The 12,497-nt window shown below is 47.8% G+C and overlaps 1 protein-coding gene across 2 annotated transcripts in view; it reads right to left on the bottom strand.

Annotated features, from left to right (window-relative positions):
* Positions 1–12,497, bottom strand: part of LOC120913038 (synaptophysin) — a 69,812-nt gene that overhangs the window by 17,380 nt on the left and 39,935 nt on the right. For both annotated transcript variants that reach the window (XM_040322713.1, XM_040322712.1), the window contains exon 4: positions 492–690. In XM_040322713.1, the coding sequence (XP_040178647.1) occupies positions 492–690 (199 nt within the window). The remainder of the gene's footprint in view (positions 1–491; positions 691–12,497) is intronic.

Genomic DNA, 12,497 nt, shown 5'->3' with positions numbered 1-12,497 from the left:
GGGGATACGCCGGGCCAAATACACTCCGCCGCCCCAAACTACGGAGCAAGTGTTTGGGGAATACAGCACTTGCTCCTGTAGGTTGGGGCGGCGGAGTGTAAATGGCTTACGCGACGCCCGCCCAAAAACTACGGGAATATGGCCCAGAGGCTGTAACTAAAGAAGATCTTGTGGGGCGAAACGCGTCAACGGAGGAGGTTGTTCCTCGACAGAGACTCTTTGCTTGCTCTTCCAGGTCAATAAAGATTGCCAATATTGAACCTTGACGAGTGTCACTGGTCTACCTCTTTCCAGGACCTTCTCATTGGCTGCTTGAAGAACCCAAATTGAATAACTTCCGTGTCTGATGAGTATGTTGGCCCTGGGTTGCCCGAACTAGGACTTTCCAGCAGTAGAAACTTAGCTCAAGAAATCCCCCCCCCCACCCCCCTTTTGTTCTCCTCCAGTCCCTGTTTGATGGCTTTCCATGGAGTCCCCAAAGGCCGACTTACAATCATTGGCCCTTTGTTGTTCTCGCGGTACTTGGTCTGTAGGAATATGTAGGTGAGGAGCGCCCCCAGCGAGTAGAGGAAAGCGAACACCGCGATTGTGACGAAAAACTCAGCTGAAGACGAGTAATCCCCGATTAAGAAAATCTTGTTTGTTGCACCTCCCCGGCATGTTGGAGCATCGAAATATTCCTGATGCAGCCTGTGGGACAGAAGGGGAAAAAAGAAAGACCTGTCACAAAGGACGCAACCATTTTCCAGACTTAATTATTGACTTACACCATGCCCATGGGGGGCACTTGATGATCTGTTACTTTTTAATAGTGATGAGCGAAATTAAATAGGTAGATTCAGAGAGAGTTAGGCCGGCTTATCAGTAGATAAGCCGACCTAACTCAGAATCTACGCCGACTTATGTTTAAGTGTATTCTCAAACAGAGATACGCTTAAACATATATAAGATACGACGGCTTGCGCCGTCCTATCTTAGATTGCAATATTTTGGATGGCCGCTAGGTGGCGCTTCTATTGCGGTCGGCGTAGAATATGTAAATGAGGAGATACGCCGATTCACGAACGTACGCCCAGCCGACGCAGTACTTTTACGCCGTTTGCGTAAGAGATAGGCCGCGTAAAGTTAGAGCTAGGCCCTATTGGAATAGTAATGTCAAGTATGGCCGCCGTTCCCGCGTCGAAATTCGAATTTTTTACGTCGTTTGCGTAAGTCGTCCGTGAATCGGGATTTACGTTGTTTACGTCCACGTCGAAATCAATAGGCCCGTGCGGCATAATTAGCCGCAATGCACACTGGGAAATGTAGGCGCCCGGCGCATGCGCAGTAAAAAAAAAACGTAGAAAACGTGAGGTCAAGCCTCATTAACATAAAACACGCCCCCCTCAAACACATTTGAATTAGGCGCCCTTACGACCGCCGATTCAGGCTACGCCGACGTAACTTAGCAGGCAAGTACATTGTGAATCATGTACTTGCCTTAATTCCTTAAGCTACGCCGCCGCAAAGTTGTGGCAACGTATTTTTGGGAGATTTCACCAAAATGCTGCCATTTTGGCAAAATGCATTGAAGTGCATTGCAACACACTTCCCTGAACCCGGCAAGGGCTTCCCTTTAAATTTGGCGTGGCTCCACCTGCACAACCATGCCGTCCAATCACAGAGAGGATACAAGCAGGGCCCGTGGATAAGGGGTTACCCACTGGCCCTCCTGTACGGGGCCCAGGCCAGCAAGGGCCAGTATGTGGGCAGGGAGGGTGATCGGCAGCTGAAAACCGCCAAGAGGTAGAGGAGACAAAGCCAGCTTCCAGCTGCCCATCACCATCCCTACCCACATATGATTCACCCTGCTGCCTGGGCGCCCCCCCCCGCTCCATACAGAGGATCCGCTCCAGTAATTTCTCCGCCGCACCGATCACACTTACTCTGCACCATATGTTTCCCCCTGTTGCCCAGGTTCGCCTGTGCACCCCCTACCCGTGCACTGAGGCCAGCTTCCCTCCTCTCCTTCCTGCCGGCAGCTGTAAGAACACAAGGGTCCAGCAATTGCCCCCTGCCGGCATCTGCAAGCACACAATAGGACCCTTCAGGATAGACAGTGGAGGAAGTGTCCAGTAATTGCCCCCCTGCCGCACCGATCACCTTCACTCTGCACCATACGTTTCCCCCTGCTGCCCCACCCCTGCAGTGTTACTGGCTTCCCTCCTCTTTTTCCTGCACACAATAGGATCCTTCAGGATAGACAGAGGAGGAAGGGTTCAGTAGTTGCCCCCCTGCAACACTGATCACCCTCTCTCTGCACCATATATCTCCCCCTGCTGCCCAGGCCCCCCTGTGTGCCCCCCTACCACTGCAGTGTTACCGGCTTCCATCCTCTCCTTCCTGACGGAAGCTGCAAGCACACAATAGGATCCTTCAGGATAGACCGTGGAGGAAGGGTCCAGTAATTGCCCCCCTGCCACACCAATCACCCTCACTCTGCACCATAAGTTTTCCCCTGCTGCCCTGCCCCCCCTTACCCCTGCAGTGCTTCCTGGGTTCCCTCATTTTTCTTAGTGGTGATGGGCTCCTCCCACAGCTCTGCTCTCTCTTATTGCAGGGTGACTGGTCTTGTCTCCGCCCCCTCCTGTAGTTTTTCTGTAGTGGGTGGAGCCTGCTGGGCTCCACCTACAGCTCTGCTCTCCCTCTCATTGTGCAGGGTGACTGGTCTTGTCTCCGCCCCCTCCTGTAGTGGTTGGAGCCTGCTGGGCTCCTCCCACAGCTCTGCTTTCTTTCTCATTGTGCAGGGGGACTGGTCTTGTCTCCGCCCCCAACCTGTAGTTTTCCTGTAGTTGGTGGAGCCTGCTCAGCTCCTTCCACAGCTCTGCTCTCTCTCTCTTATTGTAGGGTGACTGGTCTTGTCTCCGCCCCATCCTGTAGTTTTTCTGTGGTGGGTGGAGCCTGCTGGGCTCCACCTACAGCTCTGCTCTCCCTCTCCTTGTGCAGGGGGACTGGTCTTGCCTTCCGCCCCCTCCTGTCATTTTCTGCAGGCAGCCTGTAGTGGGTGGAGCCTGCCGGACCCCTCCCACAGCTCTCAGCACATGTACAGCCTAGTGATGATGTCACCGCTACTTTTACAAGGTAATAGTTGGGCGTACAAAAGCATTTAAATGAAACACAGGGTGGATTTTATATACTTTGTTGCTTTGGAAGAATATATTGAAATGTTTAAGACACTTTGTAGAATTTTGGTTGGAGGTCATTGTAGGTCTTTCAAACACGCATATACTAGTATTAGGGGAGATGATTAATAAAAGATTAGACTTTGTTTTAACTTCTATCACTACGTAGCACGATATATAATCATATGAATGAATAAAGACATACAATATTTCCATCAAGCTGAAAACGGCATATTAGAAATGCCCCTTGGGAATTGTTCCGATTCGAGGAACACTTCTTCACCCATCTGCAAAGTGCTCTTGCTTTTAGTTAAGTTGTCTCTTAAAACATAAGTCATTCACTGGCAATGGCCTCCGGGCCGTCATTAATAGGACTGCTCAGAGCACTCCCCTCCCCCCTTCATATTGTTTCTCCATAACACCCAATTACAACAAAGCGAGGGAAGCAAATGCAATTTGTTACATTACGGAAACAGTTGTCAAGGGACGACTTGCCTCTATTTTCTGAAACAACCTGGCTGGGTGACTGGGAGAGAGAGAAATGTTTAATGCTACGATGCAAATCGAATCAACTGCAATAAAGGATTGGCAGGTACGGGGAGAATGAGAGATCGGCGACATAATAAAGCCTGGGCATTGTATAACGTAGGGGCTAGATTCAGATACATTGGAGTATCTTTCTGCGGGGCGTAACGTATCTCAGATACGTTACGCCGCCGCAAATTAGGGCGCAAGTTCCGTATTCAGAAAGAACTTGCGCCCTTAGTTATGGTGGCGTAACGTATGTGGGCCGGCGTAAGCCCTGCCTAATTCAAATGGGGATGATGTGGGCGTGTTTTATTTAAATGAATGGTGACCCTGCGTATTTTACGTTTGCGCCGTTCGTGAAAGAATCCCAATGCGCATGCTCGAAATTCAGCCACAAATCATCATTGCTTTCGACGTGAACGTAAATTAAGTCCAGCCCTATTCGCGAACGACTTAAGCAAACAACGTAAATTTTTCAAAATTCGACGTGGGATCGACGTCCATACTTAACCACTTAACCCCCGAGCCTGTTTTTCAGATTCGGCGTTTACAAGACTAAAACTGTTTTTTTTTGCTAGAAAATTGCTTAAAAACCCCCAAACATTATATATATTTTTTCTAACACCCTAGAGAATAAAATGACGGTCATCGCAATACTTTTTGTCACACCGTATTTGCGCAGCGCTCTTACACGCGCACTTTTTTTGGAAAAAATTCACTTTTTTTAATTAAAAAAATAAGACAACAATAAATTTTGCCCAATTGTTTTATATATTGTAAAAGATAATGTTACGCCGAGTAAAATGATACCCAACATGTCTTGCTTAAAAATTGCGCCCGCTCGTGGCATGGCGTCAAACTTTTACCCTTAAAAATCTCGATAGGTGACGTTTAAAAAATTCTATAGGTTGCATTTTTTGAGCTACAGAGGAGGTCTGGTGCTAGAATTATTGCTCTCGCTCTAACGATCGCGGCGATACCTCACTTGTGTGGTTTTAACACCATTTTCATATGCGGGCGCTACCCGTGTATGCGCTCGCTTCTGCGCGCGAGCTCGTCGGGACGGGGCGCTTTAAAAAACATTTTTTTCTTATTTTTTTTTATTGATTTTATAATTTTTTACACTGAAATAAAAAAAAATGTATCACTTTTATTCCTATTACAAGGAATGTAAACATCCCTTGTAATAAAAAAAAGCGTGACAGGTCCTCTTAAATATGAGATCTGGGGTCAAAAAGACGTCACATCTCATATTTACACTAAATGCAAGAAAAGAAAAAAAAAATGGAAATTTTGTCATTTAAAAAAATGACAACAAAAAAATGTCTCTTTAAGACGCTGGGCGGGACGGACGTTTTGACGTCACTTCCGCCCAGCAATACTATGAGGACGGGTGGGGTCCATCTTTCCCTCACTCGCATCCTCACACAGTAGGCAGCAGCACCCGATCGCCTCCGCCGCTACTGACGGCTCCGGTAAGCGGTGGAGGGCGCAGGAGAGCGGCGGGAGGGGGGGCCTCTCCCCCCACCGATAACGGCGATCTCGCGCCAAATCCGCCGCGGAGACCGCCGTTATCGTTTACAGGCCCGCCCACTGAAGAGATGGATACCTCGGTTGTGGCAGCAGCTGCTGCCGTTACCGAGATATCCATCTTTAACCACTTGCCGCCTGCCAATGACATATTGACGGCGGCAAAGTGGTTGTAGAATCCTGACTGGATGTCATATGACGTCCTCAGGATTCTGAGCCGCTGAGTGCCCCCGGGGGCTCGCATCGCGGCGATCGTTGTTGCAGGGTGTCAGTCTGACACCCCGCAACACCGATCAAGGTAAAGAGTCTCTCACGGAGACTCTTTACCACGTGATCAGCCGTGTCCAATCACGGCTGATCACGATGTAAACAGGAAGAGCCGTTGATGGCTCTTCCTCACTCGCGTCTGACAGACACGAGTAGAGGAGAGCCGATCGGTGGCTCTCCTGACAGGGGGGGTTCGCGCTGATTGTTTATCAGCGCAGCCCCCCCTCGGATCGCCACACTGGACCACCAGGGAAGGGCAAACAAAAAAGAAAAAAGGGGGCAAAAAAAGAAAAAGTCTGGAAAAAAAAAAAAAGCATTAAAAAATAAAAAAGATGCCAATCAGTGCCCACAAATGGGCACTGACTGGCAACATGGGTAAATCATGTTGCCATCAGTGCCACCCATAAGTGCCGCCCATGAGTGCCCATCTGTGCCGCCTATGAGTGTCCAGTGCCGCCCATGAGTTCCCATCAGTGCCGCCCATGAGTGCCCATCAGTGCCGCCTATGTGTGCCCATCAGTGCCGCCTATGAGTGCCCATCAGTGCCGCATACCAGCGCCGCCAATCAGTGCCACCTCATCTGTGCCCGTCAGTACTACCTCATCGATGTCCATCAGTGCCATCTCATCGGTGCCCATCAGTGCCCGTAATTGAAAGAGAAAACTTACTTATTTACAAAAAAATTCACAGAAAAAAATAAAAACGTAATTTTTTTTCAAAATTTTCAGTCTTTTTTTAGACACCGGCGGACATCGAGCACAGTCACAGAGCTCGCAATGGCGGCGCACGCGCGCCCACACGACGGCAAATTTAAAAGGGACTTATATATACACGCCCGTTTGCCTGTCCGTGCCATTCTGCCAACGTAAATGTTGGTGCGGCGGTCGGCAAGTGGTTAAGTATAAAAATAAACAAAAGGAGGCCAAACTCATTATCAGCGCTGCCAAAGCACAGAAAGAGGAGGGAATTGCTAAATCCATTAAGAAAGGAGAGAATTTTTTTTTTAGGTACATCAGAGACAGAAGGAAAAGATACAATGGGATCACTAAAATGAAAACTGGGCACAACACTTACAGTATGCCGAGGGAGACCAGGATGTAGCAAACCATTTAAACAATTACTTGTGTTCAGTCTTCACAGAAATAAATTGCACTAACAAGTTGGGGAATCATATTAGTTCTGGTGATGATGGTTCATTTTTAGGATTTAAGTCCAATGGCGGCTGGCGCTCAAAATGTTTTGGGTGGGGCGCAAACAAACGGAAAAAAAACAAAACATCAATTGCAGCCACTGTGCCCATCAATTGACGCCAGTTTGCCCCATCAAAGCAGGAGGAAGGAGGTCCTGATTCCTCTATATAGATTTTTATATCACTAGAGGGGTCACCAGCAGGAGGAAGGAGGTCCTGATTCCTCTATATAGATCTTTATATCACTAGAGGGGTCTTTATCAGGAGGAAGGGGGTCCTGATTCCTCTATATAGATCTTTATATCACTAGAGGGATCACCAGCAGGAGGAAGGAGGTCCTGATTCCTCTATATAGATCTTTATATCACTAGAGGGGTCACCAGCAGGAGGAAGGAGGTCCTGATTCCTCTATATAGATCTTTATATCACTAGAGGGATCACCAGCAGGAGGAAGGAGGTCCTGATTCCTCTATATAGATCTTTATATCACTAGAGGGATCACCAGCAGGAGGAAGGAGGTCCTGATTCCTCTATATAGATCTTTATATCACTAGAGGGATCACCAGCAGGAGGAAGGAGGTCCTGATTCCTCTATATAGATCTTTATATCACTAGAGGGATCACCAGCAGGAGGAAGGAGGTCCTGATTCCTCTATATAGATCTTTATATCACTAGAGGGATCACCAGCAGGAGGAAGGAGGTCCTGATTCTTCTATATAGATCTTTATATCACCAGCAGGAGGAAGGAGGTCCTGATCCCTCTATATAGATCTTTATATCACTAGAGGGGTCACCAGCAGGAGGAAGGGGGTCCTGATTCCTCTATATAGATCTTTATATCACTAGAGGGATCACCAGCAGGAGGAAGGGGGTCCCGATTCCTCTATATAGATCTTTATATCACTAGAGGGGTCACCAGCGGGAGGAAGGGGGTCCTGACTCCTCTATATAGATCTTTATATCACTAGAGGGATCACCAGCGGGAGGAAGGGGGTCCTGATTCCTCTATATAGATCTTTATATCACTAGAGGGGTCACCAGCAGGAGGAAGGAGATCCTGATTCCTCTATATAGATCTTTATATCACTAGAGGGGTCACCAGCAGGGGAAGGGGGTCCTGATTCCTCTATATAGATCTTTATATCACTAGAGGGGTCTTCATCAGGAGGAAGGAGGTCCTGATTCCTCTATATAGATCTTTATATCACTAGAGGGGTCTTCATCAGGAGGAAGGAGGTCCTGATTCCTCTATATAGATCTTTATATCACTAGAGGGGTCTTCATCAGGAGGAAGGAGGTCCTGATTCCTCTATATAGATCTTTATATCACTAGAGGGGTCTTCATCAGGAGGAAGGAGGTCCTGATTCCTCTATCTTTAGTGAGACCTCATTTAGAATACTGTGTCCAGTTCTGGAGACCTCACTTACATAAAGATTAGCTAGAATGAGTCTAGAGACTAGTAACAAAAATGGTGAAAGGATTGGGGGATAAAATATATAGAGAGAGACTTCAGGAACCTAATATGTTATTATTACTCAACAAAAGATAAGATCCAGAAGATCCTGCGCATACATAGGGGCAGATCCACAAAAGAATTACGCCGGCGTATCTCTTGATACGCCAGCGTAATTTTAAATTTCCCGCGTCGTATCTTTGTTTTGTATCTACAAAACAAGATACGACTGCATCTCGGATCGATCCGACAGGCGTACGTCTTAGTACGCCGTCGGATCGTAGGTGCATTTTTCCGCCGGCCCGCTAGGTGGCGTTTCCGTCGAATTCTGCGTCTAGTTACGGCGATCCACGAACGTACGTCCGGCCGGCGCATTTTTTTTTACGTCGTTTGCGTTCGGCTTTTTCCGGCGTATAGTTACCCCTGCTATTATGAGGCGTACTCAATGTTAAGTATGGCCGTCGTTCCCGCGTCGAACTTTGAATTTTTGACATCATTTGCGTAAGTCGTTCGCGAATAGGGATTTGCGTAGGATGACGTCACCGTCGTAAGCATTGGCTTGTTCCGGTTTAATTTCGAGCATGCGCACTGGGATACCCCCACGGACGGCGCATGCACAGTTCGAAAAAAAACGTTGTTTACGTCGGGTCACGACGTATTTACATAAAACACGCCCCCATCACATCCATTTGAATTCCGTGCCCTTACGCCGCCAAAGATACACTACGCCGCCGTAACTTAAGGTGCAAATTCTCTGAAAATTCGAAAAAAAAAAAAAGTTACGGCGGCGTAGTGTATCTTAGATACGCTACGCCCGGCGGATATATGCGCCGATCTACGTGGATCTGCCCCATAGAGTCCTCTTCCTGAGTACACTTGGGTCTCCTTATCTAAATACTGAATCTGACGTCCAAATTCAAAGTTCTGAGCAGAGGCGTAACTAGAACCTTCGGGGCCTTGGTGCAAGAAACCATGAAGGCCCCCCACCCTTGATGCTGTCCTGGGGCCCTATCCCATGTTCTGCAGCAGGTCTCCTTCCTCCCGTCTTGCTGTGACCCTGGTAGTTCTGCCACTGGCCGTACTATTACTAGGGGGCATTTTGGAGGATGTAAGGGGTCACGCTGGAGGTACTAATATAGAGCCTCCAGAGTGCCCCCTTATATCCTCCAGAGTGCCCCCTTAATACCTTCAGAGTGCCCCCTTGATGCCTCAAGATTGCCCCATTTGGTGCCTCCAGAGTGGCCCCTTACATCCTTTAGAGCAGGGGTCTGCAAACTTTCTAAACAAAGGTTTACTGTCCTTCAGACGTTTGGGTGGCCATTGGGAGCAGAAAAGGTCCTGATGTCAGTGAGAAAAAACAATGCCATTTGGGGGAATTATACCTAATCGTTGGTGTCATTAGCAGGAATTGTGAGCCCAATGAAGGGGCACAATTCAGTGGGAGGGGGGGCCCTATCTCATGTTCTGCAGCAGGCCCGCTTCCTGCTGTCTTGCTGTGACCCTGGTAGTTCCGCCACTGTCCTTACTATTACTAGGGGGCATTTTGGAGGATGTAAAGGGTCACTCTGGAAGTACTAAGATAGAGCCTCCAGAGTGCCCCCTTATATCCTCCAGAGGGCCCTCTTGATGCCTCAAGAGTGACCCATTTGGTCCCTCCAGAGTTGCCCCTTACATCCTTTAGAGCGGGAGTCTGCAAACTTTCTAAACAAAGGTTTACTGTCCTTCAGACTTTGGGATGTGGCCATTGGGAGCAGAAAAGGTCCTGATGTCAGTGAGAAAAAAACAGAGCCCCATCTTTGGTGTCAGTGGGAGGAATTGTGCCCTATCGTTGGTGTCATTGGGAGGAATTGTGCCCTATCGATGATGTCATTAGTAGGAATTGTGCCCCTTCATTGGGTTCAGTGGGAGGGGGGGGGAGCTATCTCATGTTCTACAGCAGGTCCACTTCCTTCTGTCTTGCTGTGACCCTGGTAGTTCCGCCACTGACTTTACTATTACTAGGGGGCATTTTGGAGGATAGAACCTCCAGAGCACCCCTTTATATCCTCCAGCAGGCCCCCTTAATACCTTCAGAGGGCCTCCTTGATGCCTCAAGAGTGCCCTCTTACATCATCCAGAGTGCCTCTTTAGTGCCTCCAGAGTGGTCCCTTAACAACTTAACCCCCGGACCATATTGCTGGTCAAAGACCAGAGCACTTTTTGCGATTCGGCACTGCGTCACTTTAACCACTTAAGGACCAAATGACCCAAGGGGTTTTTACAATTCGGCACTGCGTCGCTTTAACTGACAATTGCGCGGTCGTGCGACGTGGCTCCCAAACAAAATTGGCGTCCTTTTTTTCCCACAAATAGAGCTTTCTTTTGGTGGTATTTGATCACCTCTGCAGTTTTTATTTTTGGCGCTATAAACAAAAATAGAACGACAATTTTGAAAAAAATTCAATATTTTTTACTTTTTGCTATAATAAGTATCCCCCAAAAATATATATAAAAACATATTTTTTTCCTCAGTTTAGGCCGATACGTATTCTTCTACATATTTTTTGTAAAAAAAAAATCGCAATAAGCGTTTATTGATTGGTTTGCGCAAATGTTATCGCGTTTACAAAATAGGGGGTATTTTTATGGCATTTTTATTCATTTTTTCTTTAGTACTAATGGTGGCGATCAGCGATTTTTTTTTCGGTACTGCGACATTATGGCGGACACTTCGGACACATTTTTGGGACCATTGGCATTTTTATAGCGATCAGTGCTATAAAAATGCATTGGATTACTATAAAAATGCCACTGGCAGTGAAGGGGTTAACACTAGGGGCGGGGAAGGGGTCAAGTATGTTCCCTGGGTGTGTTCTAACTGTAGGGGGGGTGGCATAGGTGTGCGCAGCCTATTGCATTAGGGTGTGCACCCCAAATCTCAGACTCACACTACCGATCACTCACCCCGTTCATTCAGAAAGGGAAGGGGCTGATAAATACATATTTAACGGCCCCTTTCCTCAATCCTGAAACATCTCCGCAGCAACAGCCGGAAGGAGAGGAGAGACGGGAAGCCGGAGGTGCTGCAGAGGAAAAGAGTGGGGAGCCAGGGCGGTAAGGGGTATCTGTGCTGCACACCCGGCACACCCTGTGCGCACGCCTATGGGGTGTGGCCTCACTAGGGGAAATGACAGGTCTTCTGTTCATACATTGTATGAACAGAAGATCAGCATTTCTCTCCCTGACAGGACCGGGAGCTCTGTAACGAGCGATCGCGTGTGCCCGGCGGCGATCGTGCCCACCGGGCACGCGCACGGGAGTCTAGTGGCCTGCGCGAGAGCCGACGTATAGCTACGTGCTCTCGCGCAGGGGAGCCGACCTGCCGCCCTAAAATGACGGCGGCTGGTCGGCAAGTAGTTAAATCCTTTAGAGCAGGGGTCTGCAAACTTTCTAAACAAAGGTTTACTGTCCTTCAGACTGGCCATTGGGAGCAGAAAAGGTCCTGATGTCAGTGAGAAAAAAAAACAATGCCCCATCTTTGAGGAATTGTGCCCTGTCTTTGGTGTCATTGGGAGGAGTTGTGCCCTAATGATGGTCTCACTAGGTCTTTTCGGGGGGGGGGGGGGGGGGGTTCGAGTTATGTCCCATTGTTGGATAAAATAGTGCCCCAAGGGCTGGATAAAATAAAGCAGTCTGGAGACCAGTGATATGAAGGATATAGCAACACAAAGTGACTCCCAACTCAAGAACAAGCCATCAATGGTGGCTCCCATATCTCTATCTTGACAGACCCCCTTTAAATAAAACCTGTACAAGTTGTCTGGATGCCACCAACTGTATTACTCAGGGCCGCGATCAGGAATTATGGAGTCCCTTACACAGCTTCAGGCATTGGGCCCCCTGGAGCAGAGAACCGTCTGAAATTGAGAAGCGGGGGGGGGGTGGGCCTGCCTGGACGAAAAAAAGAAGAAATAAAGAAAAATATATATAAAAAAGAGGGGGTAGGCATCCGGGGCCCTGGGGACCTCTGGTCCCTTTAATAAAAAGAAAAAAAGAAATAAAAAATATATATTAAAAATATATATTTATTATTTTAAAAAGGGGGGTTGCCATCTGGGGCCCTGGGGACCTCTGGGCCCTTTAATATTTTTTTTTTTTAATGAAAAGAAATTACAAAAAAAGGGGGGTTGCCATCCGGAACCTCTGGGCCCTTTAATAAAAAAAAAATTAAAATATATATATAAAAATAAACGGGGGTTGCCATCCAGGGCCCTGGGGACCTCTGGGTCCTTTAATAAAAAAAAATATATAAAAAAATAAACATTTATAAAAAATAAAAAAAAGGGGGTTTGCCACATGGGGCCCTGGGGACCTCTGAGCCCTTTAAT

The sequence above is a fragment of the Rana temporaria genome, chromosome 9, assembly GCF_905171775.1.
Source record: "Rana temporaria chromosome 9, aRanTem1.1, whole genome shotgun sequence".
NCBI classification, from domain to species: domain Eukaryota; kingdom Metazoa; phylum Chordata; class Amphibia; order Anura; family Ranidae; genus Rana; species Rana temporaria.
The sequence above is the reverse complement of the archived record's forward strand: the minus strand, read 5'-3'. Positions and strand labels throughout refer to the sequence as shown.